Source organism: Electrophorus electricus, chromosome 12 (genome assembly GCF_041902795.1).
Source record: "Electrophorus electricus isolate QZ-2024a chromosome 12, ASM4190279v1, whole genome shotgun sequence".
Classification (NCBI taxonomy): Eukaryota; Metazoa; Chordata; class Actinopteri; order Gymnotiformes; family Gymnotidae; genus Electrophorus; species Electrophorus electricus.
In genome coordinates this window covers 3150243-3174522 of record NC_137508.1, presented here as the reverse complement: position 1 = coordinate 3174522, position 24280 = coordinate 3150243, and the positions used below count along the sequence as shown (strand labels likewise).

Sequence of the window (24280 nt, the reverse complement as noted above, 5' to 3'; positions counted from 1 at the left end):
TGGTGTCATGGCACTTGCAAAGCTTGGAAGCAAAAGGTCGAGCGTGGACCTTAGAGAGTCCTCGTATGTCTCTGTGCATTCGCTCATCTCTCAGCATGCTCTCTTTCATTTTTTTCCAAGGGTTTTTATTTTGCAAATGTTGCACCCTGCGCATAGTCAGAGCACCTGCCCCAGGGAACGGGTGGCCTCGTCAGTCCCTCGAATCCCGCGTCTCTTTCCGCGTGGCATGCCTGCTGTTTCCGTTGCCATAAAGCTGGTCTGCCCGAGTGTGCTACATGGAATCCAGCCTAGGCATTTTTTGTGAATAGCAGTCTATAGATGGTGCAGATATAGGAAGTGAAAATAACCTAGTGATGATATAGTTGTTTGTTTATTTTTGGACATTGCTTTGCAGCGCAAGGTCGGCGTCCTCATGACAGTTATGTACTTCAGCAGTTCTTTTAACTTTTAAGTATGATTTCTAACTTTAAGCCACATTTTACGCTTAACTTCTAAAGGAAAAAGAAACCCTGGCTGCCAACTGACTCCAGGTCAGGGGGTCCAGGAAGGCTACCTGGCCCTTTTACCTTTGACCCTAACCCGTGACCACCTCTAGGTCTAGCGTTGAGCTCTTGGTGCTACTACTGCTTGAATCATGCATGATAAACCAGGGTCCGGTGTTACCCTGGACGTCTACCCGCTGCAGACGCTGAAGGCGTCTGTTTACATTACCCAGTTCTGCATGACGAGGCTGTAGTCACCTCGCTGCATGCACCAAGCATGACAAGCGTGCTTCTGCCCGCCAAATTTAAAGTCTCTGATTGGTTCTAATCTCAGACCTTTTTTCTTGCCTTCCTTACAACCTTTTGCCCGTTGGAAGGTAAGGGACTTTTAGGATGTTAAAAACTTGTAAATGTTGGTGTGTGTTTTGTGAGGCCATTTGGTCCATGTTTGTCTCATTGGTGTCAGCCACATTTCAATGTTGTCTGCATGTGTGCGTCTGTCTGTGAGAGCATGCTCTCAGTATTTTCTGTATGCAAGGCAAAAACAAAGAACAAGAACATTTCAGTATGTGTATGCAAATGCAAGAACAACACAAAGTCCATAAGATGAGAGGGTGGGGAAAATTGGTAGATCAAAAGCAGGTCCTTTGTTTTGCTGTAAGTATGGATGGATTTGGGATTGGTGGTCCCCAAGAGGGTGCAGGGACTTTCCCCAAGTTGTCAAAAAAGGGACATTGTCCTCTTCAGAGTGTAGTGCTGGAGTGCAGAGACCACCAATATTATACCCCAGACCACCATTACAGCAGAGACCACCATTATTATATACTATAGACCACCATTACAGCAGAGACCACCAATATTATATCACAGACCACCATTACAGCAGAGATCACCAATATTATAGCATAGACCACCATTACAGCAGAGATCAGCAATATTATACCATAGACCACCATTACAGCAGACTACCATTACCACCAATATTATACCATAGACCACAATGACAGCAGAGATCACCAATATTATACCATAAACCACGATTACAGCAGACCACCATTACAGCAGAGATCACCAATATTATACCATAGACCACCATTACAGCAGAGACCACCAATATTATATCACAGACCACCATTACAGCAGAGATCACCGATATTATAGCATAGACCACCATTACAGCAGAGATCAGCAATATTATACCATAGACCACCATTACAGCAGAGACCACAAATATTATATCAGACCACCATTACAGCAGAGATCACCAATATTGTACCATAGACCACCATTACAGCAGACTACCATTACCACCAATATTATACCATAGACCACAATTACAGCAGAAATCACCAATATTATACCATAGACCACCATTACAGCAGACCACCATTACAGCAGAGATCACTAATATTATACCATAGACCACCATTACAGCAGAGATCACCAATATTATACCATAGACCACCATTACAGCAGAGACCACCAATATTATACCATAGATCACCATTACAGCAGAGACCACCAATATTATACCATAGACCACCGTTACAGCAGAGCCGCTACTACCATTATAGCAGATCCACCTCCATTACACCAGAACCAAAGAAGTCAGTCATGAGCTAATATGTGCCATAATGACTGCCAGACTACGGCGTTCACTTTGGTTCCTATGAAGGGTTTCTGAAGGTTAGTCCCAGGCCACAGAGATCATGGCATGGATCACGGACCACCAGCCTCTCCAGGCCTGTCCACATCGAATGTGATGTGGAGAAGATTTGCCGATACTGCGCTTTAAACCTCTCAGTGTTACTGGATTCTGCACTTACTGGGGGACAGTAAGAGGCAGACTAAATTGTCACAAGCCCCTCCACATGTCCACCAGGCCCCGGGAAGTCATACTGCTCCATGCTGATGATGTCTTACGAGTAGTGGTGCACCTATATGAAAACTGCCAGGCCAGAACCAAGAGCGTGTGACTTTTAAAAATAAGAAATGCAGATAGTTTGATGGTTCTGCTTCCATACTCTTTGGCTACACTACATGAACATGAAGGGTAAATATTTACACTAAGCAGGTTAAACATGTACAACACAGCTTGCAAATAGTAATTCTGCTGTCTGTTCGGCATGTGCTACGCACATTTTGCTTAGTGCATAGCCTATGCCTGAAGCATCATAAGCCCCTCCCCCTTTTGGATGACAAACAGTTCTGTTTGTTTTATTTTGTTTCATTATTTTCATTGGCTGACAGCAGTTGTTGGCTAACATTATTGGCGCAGCTTTGCCCATGATGGGCCCGCAATTGTACTGCCTCAGTTCTGATAATATTATCACATTGCCTGATAACACCTTGGCAGTGGGTGTGACCAGCAGGCATGACTAATCAACATATGAATCAGCGATGGAGCGCCTAGTACACTGGTATGAAAACATCAGTCTTAAACGTGGACAAAAAAAAGCAATGAAGTCCCATAATATACTGGCCACTTCCCAGAGTGCACTAGGATCTCTGTGGAGACTTTCAGAAATGTGTGTCTTGACATGCACTTGGGGGAAAGCCTCACGCGCTTCGAACCATGATATGCTGTTCCTGGGGAAGAGAGGGCAACAGAACCTGAGGAAGGGCAAGGGCAGATCAGTTCACCCCTCCCATCCTCCCTCCCACGGGCTCCGGGCCACACCCTGCCCAGTTTGGCAGGGGCTTCTTCCCCCAAGCTGTCAGGCTCCTCAACACATTGCTGGCCCCGCCCCTTGCCCTCCCACTCCACCCTCTGCTGAACTGTCCACATTTAACACGTGGGCGCCTTTTAAGCTTTTGCTACTACACTCTTGATTAGTTTCTGTCACAGGTATTTATGCTGTCGGGCTGTTACACTTTACCACAGTCACAGGTGATTTGCAAAGGTCATTTTCTCCAGTTGTCACACGTACACACTGTTGCGCTGCTCGCAGTCTTTATTCATGCATACAGTCTGTCCCATACTACCCTGCATATGTGCAGTGTTTATTGTATGGGACTACACACTGGGTCAGATTGCATTATGTATATTTATTGCATGTAATTGGTTGTATTGCGATGCGGTGTCTTGCCTAAGTGAAGTATGTGTAGTCTTTGTGTACAGCGCTTTTGTTCTGCACTCTTCTGTTTCCTGGTGGTTGCCATGGAAACGCAGCCAGGCCCTGAACAAACTTTTGTTTCGTCGTGTGTTTTGTATGGATGTGGCGACGATGCTTCTTTGGGCATTTGGGATAAAGATTCATGGGTAATGTTTTATGCATTTAATTCATTTTTTGTTGTTGTTTTTCAGCATGCAAAAGTTTACTGAACAAAAAGTCTGATGGAGTGAAGGTAAGCTGTCTCTTTCTTTCTCACACTCTCCCTTTCTCTGTCCCTCTTTCACTCTTTCTCACTCTCTCTCCCTCACACTCTCACTCTATCTTACTCTCTCTTGCTCACGCACCTAAAATTCTACGGAACTGCAAAGATATCAGCATCACTTTATTGTTATTTTCTGTTATTAATAAATTACACACAATTTTTTCCTGGTTTTATGGTCAAGAAATTTGTCCTGTCAATTTTTCCCCACTTGTCATAATTCTTGGGAAGAGATAATTATACAGTCTTTGTTTAATCCCTTCCCCAGTGCTTCGTGGTAATCTGAAAGTGTATACCATTTAAAATGCCAGGATAAGGCCCCAGTGTTTATCCGTTGTGTTCATTAAATTGTGGTTTGGTATGGAGATGGTGATTTTTAGATTATTATTTTATTGTTTTGTTTTTGTTAAATTTTTAAACGAAAAAAACAACAACAAAAAAACAATTCAGTTGCTTATTATTCCAAGCCAGGTCAGAGTCTGTTAACAGAGTTAGCCCTAATCTGTCCTGTGCTGGTCTCAGTGCATGCAGTGAATGGGCAACATTCGTCCAAAGTTAAAACACTATCAGCCCTTCCCAACAGACTGGGACTTCAGCGCCACTCATTTAGGCGACCTAATTAAAGCCTGATGGAATTTCCTTCTCATTATAGTTTTCATTATCCCTTTCCCCTCATCCATCGCTGTGAAGGTTGTGGGTGGATCTTAAGCCCTGAGCCCCGTCCCCTGCTTTCTCCGTCAGACAGCTTAAATGAGCAGCTCCAATTCTTCTCTCTCCCTCTACTGGCTTGGTTTTTCTTTCTGTGCTCCTGTGCTGCCTTGTTTTTACCTCCTATGTTTCACACTGTTCAGAAAAGGAAGTCGAGCTCCAGTGTTTATTTGATGGTGAGATCTGTTCCATCTCTCTTCTCCTCTCCTTTCACTAGTTGTCTCTCTTTTGTTCTTAGTTGAGCTTATAGTGTTGATCTTTTCTGTCTCGTTGGACTCGTCAGTTTAGTCTGTCATCACCACAGTCATGCTGATCCCTTTGTTTATTAAACACACACGCACGCACGCACACACACACACACACACACACACACACACACACGCACGCATGACCCTGCACGCAGAAAGTCACACTACTACCCATCAAGGTCCACTAAGTTAAATGTGTCCATTGCTTTCTGTCTACGTTATAAACCGTGAAACGCACCGTTGGCTGATGGGACGCGTGCGTGCGCCGTATGGGTGGGAGGGCGGAGAGAAGGTGCAGCCCGAGACAAACACGTTCAGAGCTGAAAAGGTGAAGCTCTGTTGGTCAGCACCAGTCAGGCCCCGATTCCAGGGAGCCGGTGTTGACCCGCAGGGTTCTCGAGAAGTAAACTTGTCTTTAACTACTTAGTGGACCTTTCACTGTTTAATGGTCACCATTCCATGCCTTACCCAGTGCATCTCAGGGCTTTCATCAGCTGTACGGTGTAGCATGTGGCAGCTTGCTCTACCCCAATGTTCCCTCACCTCGAGCCCAGACTAGCCACGCCAATCCCTGCCAGCTCCGCCCCACCCCTCCCCATTTAAAGCAGTTCCCACCCAGAAATATGTGGTTTATTTGATCAAAGATAGTTTGGATAAATTTTGTCCACACTGTCCAGGGCCCAGGGATGTAATTGTGAGCTGGTGGTAATGTTATATGAGTGCTTGTAACATTTGAAAATGTATAGACAAAACACACAATATTATGGCAGCCACCTTTTACTATTACATTACAGTATAGTGTATTTTTATTAAATAGTACATTATAGTATAGTGTGATAGTGTTTGTGTATTTATTTCTTTAGCAGCCAGGCCTCAGTGTAGGCTGATGTGTATTTGCAGACAGTGCATATCTCTTACCTCAGTGTTACGCAGCCTTGTGACGTCTACTGATGAGAGCCAGAGCAAAAATTGGGCCTGTTCTGTCTCCTTTGGCCTATTCTATAAAACTGTACACTGCTGTGTCGGTACACATGTCCAAAGCTGTGTAAACCTTTTCTTCCGACAAACATTAAGGTTATTGCCCCCAGTATCCACAGCCAGACGTACCCGAACGCACAGACACCAACCCTTCCCACATTCAACACACAGTTTCCGTCACCATGGCAATTGCGGCAGAGGTTTGGACGGGCTTGGCTGCACAGTAAAAGACCCCGTGCCCGTTTTGATTTCTTCTCATGTACAGACATACTCAGTTTTGTACATGGAACCTCCGGTCTTTTCGCTTTGAAGAAGGCTCATCAGATTTGGTGTCCTGTCTTTGGTTAATTGCTGTTAACAGGTGGTAGTGGCAGGGCGTGGAGATGTAAAGTGGCTACTGAACGTCCAGAGGGGCAGATTACAGGAAACCCCCCTCCCCTGGTTCATTTTAGCAAATTATTTCTTATCTGTTACATCAGAGGATGACAACTGGCATGTGCCCCCAAGGCGATGTTCTTTAAGACTGTAGTCAGTTATTCCCTTGTCTTAACAGCCCACTAGGCAGTTTGCCAGCCCCAGGATTCTCAATGCATGTGCAGTCATCTCTCACAATAAGCACCACCCATTCGCCCCTGCTTCTGCTGTACGAATGAAGGCCTGAGACCCCACCACACACACACACGTACATATACACACGTACACACACGCATATGCACACACACGCATATATGCACAAACACACTCATGCATATGCATGCATGCACAGACACACACACAAACACGCGCACAGACACACGCACTCGCACTGACTTGGCTGCCATATTCCCCACCATCACATTGAGCGAGTACAGCTTGGTTAGTTTGCCATTCATCTCGTTTTAGTGCGGTGTTTTATCAGCCTGGAGAGAATGGACTGCGGACAGCTTCATCCACTCATGCGCTACAGTCAAGGGTCTCTGAACTCTGAAGCGATGGCAGACTAAGAGGATTGAACAAAATAAATGGAAATTCATCATTTTTAAAATTAACAAAAAATAAAAAAGGAAACAGGAGAGCATGTCCAATAACTATAGTGAACTGTTCCAGAAATATAGTGAGCGTAAAAATGCCGAGACCTGACCTGACCTGACCTGACCTGACCTGGCAGCCTAACAGGAGAGGTAAAGTTTTGTCATTCCTTCTCGACCCTGATGTGGCGTCCGTTGCTGTCTGGCATCTGAACTTGGTGCTGCATTAACATGCAACAGGACTGGGGTAGACTGGTAGTGGGGTAGAGTAGGACTGGGATAGACTGGTACTGGGGTAGAGTAGGACTGGGGTAGACTGGTACTGAGGTAGAGTAGGACTGGGATAGACTGGTACTGGGGTAGAGTAGGACTGGGGTAGACTGGTACTGGGGTAGAGTAGGACTGGGGTAGACTGGTACTGGGGTAGAGTAGGACCGGGGTAGACTGGTACTGAGGTAGAGTAGGACCGGGGTAGACTGGTACTGGGGTCGAGTAGGACTGGGGTAGACTGGTACTGGGGTAGAGTAGGACTGGGGTAGACTGGTACTGGGGTAGAGTAGGACTGGGGTAGACTGGTACTGGGGTCGAGTAGGACTGGGGTAGACTGGTACTGGGGTAGAGTAGGACTGGGGTAGACTGGTACTGGGGTAGAGTAGGACTGGGGTAGACTGGTACTGGGGTAGAGTAGGACCGGGGTAGACTGGTACTGAGGTAGAGTAGGACCGGGGTAGACTGGTACTGGGGTCGAGTAGGACTGGGGTAGACTGGTACTGGGGTAGAGTAGGACTGGGGTAGACTGGTACTGGGGTAGAGTAGGACTGGGGTAGACTGGTACTGGGGTAGAGTAGGACTGGGGTAGACTGGTACTGGGGTCGAGTAGGACTGGGGTAGACTGGTACTGGGGTCGAGTAGGACTGGGGTAGACTGGTACTGGGGTAGAGTAGGACTGGGGTAGACTGGTACTGGGGTCGAGTAGGACTGGGGTAGACTGGTACTGGGGTAGAGTAGGACTGGGATAGACTGGTACTGGGGTAGAGTAGGACTGGGGTAGACTGCTACTGGGGTAGAGTAGGACTGGGGTAGACTGGTACTGGGGTCGAGTAGGACTGGGGTAGACTGGTACTGGGGTCGAGTAGGACTGGGATAGACTGGTACTGGGGTCGAGTAGGACTGGGGTAGACTGGTACTGGGGTAGAGTAGGACTGGGGTAGACTGGTACTGGGGTAGAGTAGGACTGGGGTAGACTGGTACTGGGGTAGAGTAGGACTGGGGTAGACTGGTACTGGGGTAGAGTAGGACTGGGGTAGACTGGTACTGGGGTAGAGTAGGACTGGGGTAGACTGGGGTTGAGTAGGACTCAATCTGCAGTTCTTCTTTTTTTTTTTTTTTTTGCTGTAGTGGCCTGAACAGATCCAGGGAATTAAAGGTTTTGTTATGCTGAGGACAGCTGCACACAACACTGTACAATAAACAATACAAACATCTACACAACAGGACAGGACAGTAGACTAGATGGTAAGCCCTGGTTAATGGGGTGGCTGGGTTGTGATTTTCTATGTATTATTCAGCGCTCATTTATGTTTGGTAATATACCTTAACATCTTAAGCACACCCAGACAGTCTGTACAGATTAAAGTGAGTGAAATTTAATCTCAAGTGTAAAGTGACTGGGTGCAACAGATGTGAAGCTCAGTTAGCAGCTCAGTCTGACAATGGAAGTGTTTGTTTGGCAGGTCTGTTCAGGAGTCTGGGAAGAAACTGCTCGAGAGCGTAAAGGGCTCAGACCGGATGTCCACACTGCCTCTGAGTGTGTGTGGGGGGATCCTTCCTGATCCCACAGGCCTTTCTTACACACTGGGCAGGAGGACATGACCCAGTGAAGCACATGGGGCAGTCTTCACCACACTCTGCGGCTCTTTCCTGTCTGGGGGGGGTGCACTTCCTGCCCTATTCTCCCTCTGCACATCAGCGAATGTTGCCACACTTGGACATTCCTGAATGTCCTGAATGTCCCACTCTTCTGTACAGACATTTCCAGGATCTCGGATTGCAGTTGCTGCCTTGTAACTTGGAGGTGTGGCTATATTAATGTTCTGAAATAGATAATAACAGAACTGAATGGCTACCATTTTTACAACAAAACAGAAATGCCATTTTAGGTGACATTCTAAACATCCTTTCAAAAAAGGGTTACCAAAATATTTCTATATATAAAGACCTAAGAATTGAAATAAAGTCTTTATACATGGCTGAATTTTTTTTAAATTAGCATATTGATTTAAAAAAAGATGAGGTGAAGGGTGAGGGGAGTGATTCTTGACTGATCCTGACTGATGAGGTAACACAGCTAGCAGAGTTGAGGGGTCCCGTTATGGTCACTCATGGCTTGTGACACGCTCTCTCCCCTCCACGGTATTTGCGTAGTTGGAGTCCTGTTGGGTCCTCTTCAGAACACTCACATAATGCGAAGCTGATAGAAATGCACTCCGATTCACACGTTCATTGAACAAATGTTCGGACATCTGCTTAAAATTGGCTAAACATTTGGATGGAGACATTATTACCTTATTAGAGGCATGTATTATAGTAGTATAAGCTTTCAGAAGAAAAACTGATTAATTTCTTAATTAATGTACTTTTAATTACTGGGCATAGAATGTAATTTGTTTATTGTATTTCAAATGGAGAAAGTGTCTTTCTCTCCTTTTTAGTTCCATTTCTAAGTCTTCTTTTATTATTTGGCAGTTCTTGATAAACATGTTAAGAGACAATATAAGAATATTAAAAATCTGTAATATGATAATAGAATTAATAATAGAATATGAAAATGGAAGAAATGTTTTCCTGATGAGCTAATTCATTAAAATGATTCCTTAGGATCTTTAGCAGGTGTTTTTAAGTGGGAAATATTAAAGACGTTTGTGTCTTACACTGGTGAAAATTGGGGGGAGAAAAAACAAGAATTTGAACACAAATTAACACATTCCAAATATATTATTAATAAATCAGTTGACACTGCAAAATGATTTGGTGAGAGTAAACATTAGTTTCAGCCAATCTGGTGAGAGCTAGCAGCAGTTTAGCCCTTCTGGTGAGTGCTACGTGTAGTTTAGCCCTTCTGGTGAGAGCTACCTGTAGTTTAGCCCTTCTGGTGAGAGCTACCTGTAGATTAACCCTTCTGGTGAGTGCTACCTGTAGATTAGCCCTTCTGGTGAGAGCTACCTGTAGATTAACCCTTCTGGTGAGAGCTACCTGTAGATTAGCCCTTCTGGTGAGTGCTACCTGTAGTTTAGCCCTTCTGGTGAGAGCTAGCAGCTCTGCCAACCTAATGACAGAGAAGTGGAATCTGAATGCAAGCATGGCATCTAGCTATCGACTTTAGCAGCATGGTCCAAAGGTGTAATAGAGACCAAATTCTTTGATCCCAGGCGCATTTGAAAAGTGGAGTGCAATGTTCTGGTGGTGTTTTAGTGAGATCTTAGCCTCTACCTCACCCAGACTGTAACTTTTAAATAACTAGAAACGTTATCGTTTCAGTCAGTGTTAAATGCGTGGTTATTTTGTCATCGTGTGATATCAGTTAAATTTGGTTATACCCTGATGGCCCCACTGTGGACCTGCTACTTTATAGGTTAATGATATTTCTGATTTTAGTTATTTTCCAGATTTTTCTGACAGTATGCTACCATACATTTGCGTGTGCATGCAGACGTGTGCATATGTGCATCCAGGCATCTGGGCTTGCATGTGCACACACAAGCGAGAGACCTGATTGGGTGAGGGGGTTTGTTTTGTTGGGTCTCTTCATTTGCATACTGTGTTACACATGCCTCCTCTAAAGTACTCTGCATTTACTTCACCCCCACCTCATTTCTTTTGAAACTCAAGTTTTATTTGAGTGCTTGATTATTCAAACACAGTCATTTTCAACTTTCACTGCATGCACCAGTGGACAGACAGGAACCTACAGCTCTGATTTGACATAGGAGTTGCCTTCCTTATAAACTTGTGAGCAGATGAAAATGATGTTTAGTGATTTTTGTCTCTGCAGGTATCACCTTACCCCAACATTAGCATAATGCTTCCCTACCTAATCATAAATGTTCGCTCATGTTTATTGTATGAGGCATTGTCACCACTGTTGGAAACCACATGTTTTTGTGTGTAAAATCTAAGACCAAGATGCTCCACTGAATGTCACTACACTGGTCACTATACTGACTACTGAATGTCACTACACTGACCACTGAATGTCACTACACTGGTCACTACACTGACTACTGAATGTCACTACACTGGCCACTACACTGACCACTGAATGTCACTACACTGGTCACTACACTGACCACTGAAGGTCACTACACTGACCACTGAAGGTCACTACACTGACCACTGAAGGTCACTACACTGGTCACTACACTGACTACTGAATGTCACTACACTGGCCACTACACTGACCACTGAATGTCACTACACTGGTCACTACACTGACCACTGAAGGTCACTACACTGACCACTGAAGGTCACTACACTGACTACTGAATGTCACTACACTGGTCACTACACTGACTACTGAATGTCACTACACTGGCCACTACACTGACCACTGAATGTCACTACACTGGCCACTACACTGGCCACTGAATGTCACTACACCGATCACTACACTGACCTCTGAATGTCACTACACTGATCACTATACTGACCACTGATTCTTCTACACTAGTGTCTAAATGCTATTGCCTCCAGCCAGTGTTCTGTGACCACACTAAACCGTGGGGCAGCGTTCATGTTGTTCAGTATCGAGGACGACACTCAACTCAGTGTTGCTTAGATAACATTTTCACCCCCCCCCCACACACACACACACTCCCAACACACACACATCTATTCATTAATTTGCCTTGCTGCATCCCACCTGCAAAGCACAAACACCATGGGTCTACAATATTTTCTATTTCCTCCAGACGTTTTCACAAATGCTGACATTTTAAAAGTCTGGTGCTAAACTGCAGTCAACTGCATAAACTTGAAACATCACAGCAGACACACGTAGAGGACAGTAATGCATCCAGGGAGGCAGAAGTCTTCCCATCGGCACTGGGGAGAGTATGGAGACAGGACTCTCCTGCTGGGGAGTGTGACCCTGCACTCTCCCCATGCAGACTGCTCTGCCTTGGTTTGGTCTGGAAATCATCAACAGAAGTCACCGAGCACTGTGCTTTGTTTTTGTTTGTTGTTTATGTTTGCCCCAGCCACAGACTAACAACAATGTAAACAGTGTAGTAAGCAGCAGCAGCACCAAAGACAGCAGCACATCATCCACAGCTCCAATGGTACTGCTAACATCTCTCTTCATCTCCTGCATTCTCGCGTCACTCACCTGCTTTGCTTTAGCACACGCATTCCTCTTTAGTGGGGTTTTTCCCCCCACCATCAGGCCATCTCACCTGTTTGTTTTCGACCTCCTCTGACCTCTGTCCCACCCACCCCCACTTTGGGGGTGTGTAACTGTTGCTAATGGTTTCCATGACTAAAGACTAAAACCAAATCTGTGTGTGTGTGTGTGAGATTCTCTTCCCTGATTCCTGTTTTACCCATGCACGTCGCTCTTTGAGATGGACAAAATCAAAGAGAATGCACAGATAAAAACGTCACTGCCAAAAAAAAGAATAGTCTTGTAAAATAAACCTCACCAACCGTAAACCATGAAGGATGTGTGCTGTTAGCAGGCTTACGAGTCCAGCGGTTTCCTGTCTCATTAAGCGTCTTTTGGGTAAAACTGGATCCAGTTTATGTCAGGAAGCAGAAATATCCCATTTGTCCAGAAGGTGCAGTCCCTAAACGTAACTATCCACGAACGCCCAGACTGAGCTGCTTTCACGGACCAGAAAGGAACTCCCTGATTTCTTTTTAATTGGCTCCCAGGCAAAGGGTTCAGTGCTATTAAGGACAGGAAACAGGATCAATAAAGTCAATCACCCATATGTGGCCCCAGTAGGACAGACCAGCCTCGCCTGACAGTTATATACAACAAGCATCATGTTCTGTATTAAGAGAACAGGGCTCAAACAAGATATTTGTGGCTGAGGGTTCTGTCCCAGTGACCCTGGTTCTGTGGTTTGGGGGTGCCGGCAGGGATGGGAGACTAACCCAGGAGCTGTAAAGCGGAGCCAGCCTTTCTCCCTGCTTGGACCCTGGTCTCTCAGTCACGCCCCAGCTCCCATCATCGCCCGTCTGTCCACTGCAGCGGTGCTGTTTCCTGTCCCAGCCTTGGACAAACAGCGGAAAGGGAGCCAGAATTCTCTGAGACATTACGAGCAATTGACACACTGTGTAGGGACTGCATCTTCACTTGGCTCAGCGTGTGAGGGCGTGTGTGTCTGTGTGTGTGTATGAGTGATTATTTGGAGAATGTGTTCAGTGTTTGACATTCGCTGAGTGGATCTTAGTAAGTGCCGTCAGCTTTTGGTGCCAGTCTGTCGTCTCTGGCGTTGGTGAATGGGGTTGTGTTACTCTGTGTTCCTATTCTTGGCTCACATGTTTGCTTCTCTACTGACTCAAGTCTCCACTTTTCACAACAAGCGTACTACGCCCCACTCTGCCCATGCAGCTCTACGTCACTGTGGGGTTTGTCACCTGCGCTCTGTGCTTGGCATTACTGACAGCAGTCCAGTTTTAAGCTTTTAAAAATGGAGTTTGGGGCTGTGTCTAACCCCCACCCCACCCCCCTCCCCCACCCCCCGCCCCCTCCTCTGCATGGTAAACTGTCTCCTGCCTCTCCCAGGAACCCCAGACCACCGTCGTGCACAACCCAGCCGACGGCGTCAAGGTAAGCCGCCAGTCCTGCTGTGCACTGCCGTCCTCCAGGCTAACACCGCTAATCCCACGCCACCTCGCAGACGCGATCTCCCCAGGGCCGGGCTCAAGAGGAATCACAAATCAGCCAGTTCCAAGGAGAAGCCGAATTGGGAAGTTTTGTTTAATGCCCGGGAATTAAACGAGTACGACTGGGTGGTACTTGGCTCGGCTGGCATTCCCAGGACAAGGCCCTGGCACTCACCTGGGTATACTCTCAGGAGTGTGTTGTCCCTGAGCCACAACCGGCCTGTAACAAATCCGACTCAATTAACCCCCGAAGCTGCGGGCCAAGCACCCGCGCGTCCCTGCAAACTACTTGCGTCATGGCGGCCGGCTTACAAATCTCGCTTTCTCCCTAAACATGGCTGGTTTGTGCAGGACTTGGTGTGTTCCACCGAGGACTCCGCTACATGTCCGTGACTAGATGTGTGTCTCTGTGGGTGTGGCTCTGTGGCTGTGGCTCTCCTGTTGTGTCTATTTGCGGGATGTGTGGGTCGAACAATTACAGGAAAAGTGTCCCATGCACTTTTTGACCCCTCTCTCTCTCTCTCTCTCTCTCTCTCTCTCTCACCCATTACCTTTTGTTTTCTCCCTTCTACTCGTCTTCTCATTGTAGGGGTCTGTGGAGAGCTGTAACACTACAGAAGAGGAGGACCTTAAAGGTAGGAAAGGTACATAATCAATCTTTAACGTACTCTGCATGCCTCTCTCTCCACATCCCTCTTTGGGTGGCCAGACGGCCAGACAGTGAGGCAGACAGCCAGGGATCGTAGACTGGGATGCATGAAGTCATGACTGTGGTGTGTTTGGGTGTGGGTTTCTTTCTTTCTTTCTTTCTTTCTTTCTTTGTTACCTTGGTTTGGTTGTTGGGTTATTTTCCAGAAGTTCTGCTTGTTGGCGAGTGGGAGGTATACCACAGCAAAATAGCATGACTAGTTTCTGGACTCTGGGCATGCGCCTGAGCGCCCAACAGAGGTCCCAGCAGCACCTGTAGAGTAGTGGAGGGGGAGACGTGGACTTGGGTTGACTGATAGGTGAAGGAGAACTCCCCTGGCCCAGACACACTCGCGTCCACTCGCACCTTTTGCCTGTTGATCCGTTCAGACAAAACTTGAGTATGAGAGAATTTTATTATGTTGTTGATTTTATTCCTATCGTCATTATTATTACTGCAGGCTCAGTTACACTTGCTTAACAACTCCGCCTCCAACATCAAACTGTTATGAAGGACACAGCGAGTCACCTGCTTGTGCAATGTCAATAACTCCAGAGAACTTGGAGGAAACAGCTTCTCCTTCCACTACGAGCAGAGAGCAGGTTTAGGAACACTGAATTATGTACAGGCTTCCGCAGACAAATTTGCTTCTCATATTTGATATGACGGCCCCCAGTGATAATTGTTGAAGACGCTAGTTTAGTCTTTTTTAACAGTTATACGATTCAGAAGGATCTCCTTTAGTGCGATCAGGCCCACTGGCTGAGTGCCGGCGCCTTTAGCAAGCCTTCGCCATCCTGCTGCTGACGTCGCGAAGAAGAATCCCAGAGAGGCCACATTCCGTAGTGGAGTGAGACTTTGGGCCTGGACAGAGCAGTCTTTCAGCTCTCCTCCCCCCCACGTCTCCTCTCCATCTCCCCTGCTCTCGCAACGACTCGAGGCGCACGGGGGCAGCAAGTCAAAATTCCACCGCCTGCTCGACGGTGACTGTTCCAGGGTTCCGTTTTTATGCAACTTCCTGCAGGTCAGCGTCTTGTTCTGACTCGCGCGCAGCGCGGTGGACGTCGTTAGCGGCTATAAGCCTGTCTGCATTCAGAATCGTGTAGAAGCATCAGCACACGCGTGCGTACGTGTCCTTGCGGCACCGGCTCACCCCTTCAGAAGAAGCCCACGTGCGTAATGGGCCCATCGCTACCTCGTTCTCATTTTGTGACGCTGCATAAAGAGTCATGCTACTGCATCCAGGTTTATGGAATATGTAATGTCCTTAAATGAAGTGTAAATGTGGTGATGTTGCGTGGAATCTGAGGACGCTGAGCGCAGGCAGATGGAGATCAAAAATGTAGTGTTTCAGAACGCATCGCCGCGCAGGAGCAGGTGTTGGGAACGCGGGACGACTGCTTCTTCCTCCGAGCATGCTGGGGTTTGGTGTTTTCTCTGATGGTTCTCTAAAGAGCTTCCGCTGTACATCACACTCCCACGCAAGAATCGAGAACCCAAGGTTAACTGGAGCAGTGGTAAATTTCACGCACATCATGTTCTTTTGCCTTTTGTTTTGTTTTTCTTTTGTTTTGTTTTTCTCCACCCTCCTGCCTTGATTGGCTGTGTTAGCTGTGTTAGCACTGACAGCATAATGGTGAGCACAGAGGTCAGCCTGTGCAGTGTGGAGTCGCTACGTCCTGCTGAGACTCCTCCCTCCTGCCGCCTACCTGCCAGTAAGTCCCCCTTCCCAACCCCCGCCCCCCAAAAAAACCTGTTGTCTGACCCTTGACCTCATCATTTCCCCACTGTCCGTTTCTCCTCAGAGGCCAGTCAGACCTCTAGAGGCTTCCTATTTTATTAAAGTAAGACTCATAATGACCGCAACTGTGTGTGTAGCAGCTTGAGGAAAGCCCAGGTTAGCTCACCCGCCGGTGTGCTCAGGTGTGCTACAGAGTGAGACGTACAGCCACAGTGTCAGGCCTCACCGCAGCTCACTTGGTTCTTAACGGTACACTCAGAAGCCCTCGTACTGCTTCCTTCTGTCTCCTCTTATGGCACTAACACCCTGACATTGCAGCCCCTTCACCGATCTCTCAGTGCTCTGGCAGCTGAGCCCAGGTACCGCGCTGGGACACGGCCCACGCAGATGCAGGGCGCGTAGTCTCGTGAAGTGATGGACTCCTCGTACAGCTGCTGTGGCGCATGTCGCACGACCGACTCCTCAAGGATCGTTACTAAATAAAGAAGAAGCTTTGAATGAGTATAAAATCCCCCTTTTAAGAGGGCCCATTTCCCACGACGTTAATCATCGACCTTTGACATTGAGTGGATCTTTGATGGCGCCTGTAGCGATGTCAGACTCGTCGGATGTAGTCGCGTGCAAAATCTGAAAGGAGCAAAGGGGCAAGTTCCCATAATTTCGCACCCGCGTGCGCCCACATGCCTACAGCTGCCTCGCGTCTCTGCTCAGTGGCGCGTGACATCAAGAGCGGAGTATTAGGGGCAGACTTTTTTTTTTAAAGCTGTTACCACTGCTAGATCTAAAAGAAAACAAAGCGAAATGCTGTGTCGTTCGTGAATATTTGAGCAGCGACGGTGATTGCTGGAGTTCCGAGTCCAACATCGGTGGATTTAAAAATGGGACAAGTGTAAAGTTAAAATGCATAATGTCCGCTTTAACACGATGGTATTCCCGTCTGGAGCGAGACGGGGTCTGTACAGAAACAGCTCTGTATGTGCAGACATAACTGCTCAGGGGATCGTTTATTAAAAGGGATTTGATTCCTGTATAATCCACAGATTAACGCCATATTGTTTCATTTTGGAAACGTTTCATTTCTGAGGTATTTTAGATTGAAATCTCTCACTGCATTGTTAATAGCAGCCAATCATAAACGTGGCCCCTAGCTTAGTGAGCAAGCTCACATGTAGTCATTGCTTTTCCATCCACACCTCCACCCCTGCCATGCCTCCACCACGCCTGCTCCGCCCTGCTGCTCGCTGTGCACTGCTGCCGTTACAGGCCGTGGCTTTACTGCCACCTGCGGCCTGCTTTGTGTACTGCACCTGCCTCAACTCTTAAAGGTCCACTCTGCACCACTGCAGTCTCGCGTCATGATTCAGCTTCCTATGCGTTCCGTTTCCATATACAGCGTGTAGTCTGCTTTAAACCTGTATTGAGGTGGTGTGGTTTGCTGAGTGCTCTGAGTCCTGGTTTGGTTTAGGTCTTTTTTTCCCTTCTTTCCTCTGCGCTGGCTTTCCAGTAGACCAGTCTGCATAGCCTCAATGACTATGCGAAGACAGTTTGGTTCTCGTGACGCTGCTTTGGTTTGCTGTGCCTTAACGTGGCTGGGGTTGATTGCTCCACCCCCCCTTTTTTTTTTGATGGTTTGTGTCGTTGTCTTGCAGCTGCGCAGCTTGAGGACAAGCGTGATGCATGGAGCAGTAGGCGGCATAGCTCCTGCCCTGAGCTGGAGCTTGCTATGCCTGCCCCAGCCTCCAGAGCAGCAGGGGGCAGCAGCTCCCAGCAGTGTAAGTGCTAGAGTGTAGTGTAGAGGTAGAGAGACACGTGGGAGCTTTCAGAGAGGAGAAGCCTTAGTTTGTTGTTGACATCTGCAACTCCTTGTGTATGCCTGTGCTCCTAACACTAACCACAGCAAAACACGTGCACGATAATCCCTAATTCCTGCGTCGCTTCCTCTGTAATTTGGCAGTTTGACCCTCTTCCGTAGTAAACCAGATTAGCATGCAGCCCACACAAGCCATGCTTCTCCTCCTTCCATAAACGTTTTAATTCCGTAGCATGTCAGACACCAGTGCAATACCAACTCCAGTTCTGCAGCTTTTCCCTGGTGTGTTAATATATGCCAGGGCAATAAAGCAGTTCAGGGGAGCGTAGCTAATTTGCTCCGCGCCACGGCTGTGGAGTGTTAGCTCAGGCTGGTGGAAGCGTATCTGACAGTTGTTTTCTACCATCTGACCAGAAACATCCGCGTGCAGGCACAGCGAGATGTGATGAGGTTTTTAAAAAAGCGTGATTTAGGCTACACGAGTGTGATTTACAAAGCGTGGACTCAAAGGCTCTGACGAACTCCAGAAAGCAGCTGTTGAGTCCTGCTTCTTACAGGGTCCGTGTCCTCCACGGCTCAGAGAGAAGCTAGGACAGGACCTCGCTGTAGGGCTCAGGGCGTGGAGGTTGGGGTTCTCATGGGGTGGGATCGGCCAACATGAAGTTTAGAGCTTGGATGTAGCTGGGCGCCACGTGACACGCTGGGTCTGCTGACTCTCACAACTCTCTCCCACCTCTCTGGGCATTAGCACGCAAGCAGGAGATCATTAAGATCACGGAGCAGCTGATCGAGGCCATCAACAATGGAGATTTTGAGGCCTACACGTAAGTTCACAGCCTTCCTTATCTGTACGTATCTCCCTGTACTGAACTATTTCACTACTACCATGTGTACTATTTTTGACTTTTTCTACTATTTTTGACTTTTTAAATTATATTGTTTAAGTTCTAGAATGTTTCATGATTAGTTTTAAGTGATCTTAAGGCCAGTCGTTTTGGGTTTGTTTTGTTTGTTTGTTTGTTTGTTTTTAGTATAAACGTCAAGCCATTTACCATGATGCTTTGCCTGCTCTTACCTCCTCTTGCTTCAGGAGAATCTGTGACCCTGGTCTGACCTCCTTTGAGCCCGAGGCGCTGGGAAACCTGGTGGAGGGCATGGACTTCCACAAATTCTACTTTGAGAACCGTGAGCCTACACGCCTCCCGTCTGTCACTGCATTCACAAACGCGAGCATCCTCGCTTGAGCTGAGCGGGGCAGCAGCGAATCCGTCCGGTTCCCGAGACCGCGTGAGTTTGAGGTTTCTCTCCGTGTCTCTCCGCAGTCCTGAGTAAAAACAGCAAACCCGTGCACACCACCATCCTGAACCCCCACGTGCACCTGATCGGCGAGGACGCTGCCTGCATCGCCTACATCCGCCTGACGCAGTACATCGACAGCCAGGGACACCCACGCAGCTGCCAGTCCGAGGAGACGCGCGTGTGGCATCGCCGCGACGCCAAGTGGCTCAACGTGCACTTCCACTGCTCCGGGGCGCCCGCTGCTCCTCTCCAGTGAACCCAGCCAGGCACAGGTACCGCCAGCCCGGAACGCCACACATGGAGCTTATTAAACTCACGCCAGACAGAATGACCCAAAAGCTAAATGAAAATGTTACTTACAGGCAGTAGTTGGGGAATGCTGTATCCCTGTATCCAGGGATACAGAGCATAGGTCCGTGGCAGGCTGCAAGGCTGGACAGAGCTTCCGAGGAGATCCTTTCCTCCTTCTGCTTCCTCCTCTCTTTTCTTTTTTTCTTTTCTGCAGTGGTTGCGGAGAGGCTACGATTCTCTTCCAGCCTTTTCAGAACTGTTACGTGACCAAGGCAGAAATTTAGAAATGTAAAATAAAGTGTAACACTGTTATTTGCGTTGACCTAACCTCGCCTTCGTGCGGAAAACAACAGAATGATCATTTCTGCAGAAACTGCACATATACAGTTAATATCAGAAGATTAACTCATGTGTGCTGATTCTCAGAGCCGACGTTTTGCTTTCTGACATCTGTAGTATTCTTTGATGAACAGGAGTTGCCTTGAACAAAATCTTCAGCCAAGTGGTCCAATTTCACCGTCTCTTCCTCAGATCGCCTGGATGAGTGGAGTATTTCTTCTCGGTGGTTGGATTGGCGCCAGGAGCCCGGCCGCAAGAGAAAACACGAGGGGGACAAAAAATAAATAAATCACACGACAAAGTTAAAAAAAAAAAAAAAAAGGAATTAAATATGAAAAATTTAAAGCCAGCTGTGGCCACCACCACTAGTTCAGTCCAACCGTAGCTAGACGAGGGGGCCGGTTACGGTGGCCCTGCCCTCTGGATGCTGCATGCTTTCTGATGCCCACAGGGGGGCGCTGTCTTGTCCTATGATCCCATCTCTTCTGCCCGTCATTCAGAGAGAGTGTTTAAAGTATTACTATGTTGTAAAATATTGAGATTGTCAATCCTTACACTATTAACAGAGCCGAAAACTGATGGCAGTTTAAATCAGAAATGTGAGTCGTACACGGAGAAGCCGCTGCTTCTGTGGCTGGTGAGTTATTTTGCTTTTCATCTCTCTTTCCTTACAGTGATGCGTGATGCAAAAGGAGATGTGAAGCTGAACTTGTTACTTAGAAGTAAAACCACCAAAGTGTAGAATTTAGACATTGAGTTGTTTTAACAATATTTCTATTTTGTTTGAGGAGAGAGAGAATTGGGGAAGGTTTTATCATTTTGTTGTGCTTGTTGTGGAACTCTTTATTTTTATCTCCTGAATGACGCTGTTCAAAAGTATTTTGTGTTTTCAAAAAAAGTGGATTTTTAAAAGTAGGGCACGATTTACTATAGCTATGTATACATAGGTATTTATAAAGAGAAGGGGAACAAAGATTTAGTGTTAGTGTATAGGGCAAGGAGATATTGAGAGCAATGTTTTGTGTGTGAGTGTGAGTGTGTGTGACTGAGTGGGTGAGTGTGTATGTGTTTGTATGTGGGGAGTGCATTATTTAGTCTCCCTTGGCTCATTGCTCTGCCGTGCTTTAAGAAGCCGTTTTACACATACACGCATGCACGCGCACGCGCACACATACACATACACACACACACACACACACACCAGCATACACATCAGCATAGTCCAGGGTCAGTTTACACACCTGCTTGTCGGTTTGCGGCCTATTGAGCCTGAAGTTGCAGAACTTTAATTTCACTTTGTCGGTGTGTTCTGAGTTTAACGTCTGTCTGGGCACTAGGGGGAGCTAAACACTCTTCACTATTAGCTTGGCTCTTAGCCCTCTCTCTCCCACCCTCTCGCTCTCTCTGATACCCGAATCACCTTCCCTAGGCTTCAGCCAAATGTGGCATATCATTTTTTCTACACTAGCATGTTGGAACTTAGTAGAAATGGCCTGTACTGTTTTGCACAGAAGCCGGAGACGCTATGCTGTTTCGTCCACACAGTGTGGACCTGTCTGCAACTTCGGGTTATGGGAAATCCTTCTCTGATGGTCCATTCCTCTAACAGACCCTGACACCAGCCCATAGTTGTTGCACACTGCCACGGTATTTCTGTGTTTGCGTGTGCGTGTGTGCGTGCGTGTACATGTCTGCACACTTGCCTGTCTGGTGTCTGAAGTCTAAGTCCTGTTCGTGTTGTACTGTTGGACCTCTCGCTCCCTATACTTTCTCCGGGGCTCACTGTGAGTATTGCCTGAGGATGTCTGACCGGAGGGAAGGAAGTGTGGGATTGGCTAGCTGGGAATCATCTGACCGGGGCCTGGATGAGAGAGAGAGAGAGAGAGACAGAGCTGGGAGTCTTAGTTGTGCTAAAAGGTAGTTGGTTTACTGGTTCCTTTTGTGGCAGTTTGTGTTGTAATGTTCCGACGTTAGTGTTCTTAGTGTTGGTGTTTTTTTCTGGATTATATATATATATTTTTTTTGAACTGTAAGTATTTATGCAGTGCAGTGCCCATTTGTAGTTGAGGTGCAGAGCTTAGGCTGTGCCAGACATGCACACCATCCCTCCATTTGAATCGTTAAACACACACCCGCGTGCGCACATGCACGTGACCTTCTACCACGCCGCATCTTGAAATCGCAAGTTCACGTTGCAGATCATAACGTGGAGGATATGTCGCCATGTTGACGCTCTGACATAATGTGCTCCCTATAAGGCAAATCTTTGTGTGTGTCTGTGTGAGATCAGAACACTGCTTGTCACCGTGGTAACGTAGTAGCGTGTGATTGTCAGTGACTCCGGAGGGCCTAAGCCCCATATGTAGGCCCTTCACTTTGTCCTAGACCATAGTTCTTGATCCATAGTACTTAGCAGAGTTAGACAGCCAATAGACAAGAGGTGTTGACAAATTATTCAAAGACAGAAAGTATATAATATATATCCAGGGTTCACTGGTCTCAGTCAGGCCTGGCAAACGGCTCTCCAGCCAGTCACGGAGCTCCCAGCGAGGCAGTGGGACCACCATCATGCTTGGTTTCGTTGATTTGCACTCCAGTGTAGTGTGTGTACAGTTCCAGTGTGACTTTTGTTTGTCTCTTGAGTTTTTTGTTGGGGGGGGCGGGGCGGTTGTCTTGAGTAGTGTCTGTTCTGTCTCAGTTGCCCTGTCCTGAGGTCTGGCATCGTGGGTCCACACAGCCATGGGAACTGGTCACGTGAAAGAGCACAGCATGGTTTAACTTCATAGTACTGACGAGAGGAAAGCACTTGTCACAAAGACGGTGGGCGTGGAGAGGAGCATTCCAGACAGAGCTCTGAAAAACGTACCTGTTAGACAGTGGGCAGTTAGCTTGCGAGATGAGGGATGATTTGATATACTAACTGAAACTTTGAAAGGCCATTCACTTTACGAACCACACCATACCATATATGCAGTTGGACAGAAGGAGGAAAAAATATGCATGTCTGCTCTGGTAATATTTTTCACTGTCTGTGTTTACTTAAAATGGATATCTATCTATCTATATTTACGTGTTACCTGCATTCTCAAGGTAATTAAAATATGGCTCTGTTTCAAATGCTAAAATGAAATGGTGTGTATCACGATAAAAAAGGATAAAAAAAGATAAACAAAGCCTTAGCTTGGTATGTTCCCCAGATTCTAGTCATTTTATTGCATTGTTACCATATGATGGGGCTACATATAACTATACTCTGAGTTTTTATTGAATGCTGGATTTTTGCATGACCATACAGTTAATAAAACATAAAACCATTAGTTTAAAAATATCAAGTGTTTGTTTGAATGTTGGTAGATCTTCATAATAGCTTTGTTATTATTGAAACATCTGAAAGTATTTAATAAAAATAACATTGAAACATAAGTGTTTGTATTTTCTTAATCAAATATGAGTGAAGTGCTTTTCACTCAAACGGCCAAGAGAAGGTCTTCGGGTAACTGGAAGTGATTAGGTCAGATGTCCACCATGTCCTGATGGACGGCTTCTGGTGTGACCTGCAGAAAGTGAGGCATGGCTAGAGAGCTCCACTTTTACACACACGCGCACACACGCGCACACACACACACACACACACACACACACACACACACACACACACACACACACACAGAGAGACATAGAAATATATATGCTTGGGAACAAAGCCCCAATATTTTATTTTTTCTTCATTTAGTGTTCTAAAGAAAGTATATGTAATATATATATAAATAAGTATATATAATATATAAGTATATATAATATAAGAATGTTTTGCTGCAGCTCTCAGAGCTGAAGGACTGCCACTGGGAAAATGTGTCACTTTGTTAGCTGTGATTGATTGCTCAGGCCTGGAGTAGGTGGTGATCCCCCCCTGAGCCGATGGGCTTTGCTCACCAAGCCTCTCCTGACCACACAGCCCAGTATAAACCAGCATATAGTTCATTAACACCAAGCCTCTCCTGACCACACAGCCCAGTATAAACCAGCATATAGTTCATTAACACCAAGCCTCTCCTGACCACTCATCCCAGTTTAGAACACACTTGTCGAGGTAGCAGAGAGTCAAGCATACATATAAACCAGCATATAGTTCATTAACAGTCTCTCAAATTACAGCCTTGAAAAACAATCTTACCTGTCAGAACAACTTTGTGCCAGTTTTCCAGGCATCCAAAGCAGTTGGGTAGGTATACTATTTTTAGTAAGTCTTTCCTATTTTACCCCAACCTCTCTAAAGTCAGTCTAGTTTGAGTGACAGGACAAGTGTTACCAGGCCCTCCTTAACCTGGCATACAACTCCACCATGTAAGTAGATGTGGGTGGCTCCTCCATTCTCCCTCTCTCTCTCACTTTCTCTTTCTCGCTTTCCCTTCCTCTTCCTCCCTCC

At 46.7% G+C, this 24280-nt stretch overlaps 1 protein-coding gene and 1 long non-coding RNA gene across 22 annotated transcripts in view; one reads left to right on the top strand and one right to left on the bottom strand.

Annotated features, from left to right (window-relative positions):
• Positions 1–23277, top strand: part of camk2g2 (calcium/calmodulin-dependent protein kinase (CaM kinase) II gamma 2) — a 58368-nt gene extending 35091 nt beyond the window's left edge. For 4 of the 21 annotated variants that reach the window (XM_081725132.1, XM_081725134.1, XM_081725143.1 and 1 more), the window contains 9 exons: positions 3790–3830; positions 12054–12134; positions 13586–13630; positions 14276–14330; positions 17765–17887; positions 18674–18749; positions 19016–19110; positions 19248–19496; positions 20047–23277. In XM_081725132.1, coding sequence (XP_081581258.1) covers positions 3790–3830; positions 12054–12134; positions 13586–13630; positions 14276–14330; positions 17765–17887; positions 18674–18749; positions 19016–19110; positions 19248–19480 — 749 coding nt within the window. In that variant the 3' untranslated portion in view covers positions 19481–19496; positions 20047–23277. Of the gene's footprint in view, positions 1–3789; positions 3831–4708; positions 4742–12053; positions 12135–13585; positions 13631–14275; positions 14331–17764; positions 17888–18673; positions 18750–19015; positions 19111–19247; positions 19497–20046 lie in introns of all 21 variants that reach the window. The other 17 variants (XM_081725133.1, XM_081725137.1, XM_081725135.1 and 14 more) reach the window with 12 other exon arrangements.
• LOC118242202 (uncharacterized) lies at positions 23044–24262 on the bottom strand. The gene is made up of 2 exons (XR_004776643.2): positions 24029–24262; positions 23044–23441 (listed from the first exon to the last, which is right to left on the bottom strand). It is a non-coding gene; the product is annotated as an uncharacterized LOC118242202 (long non-coding RNA).
• Positions 24263–24280: the final 18 nt, after the last annotated feature.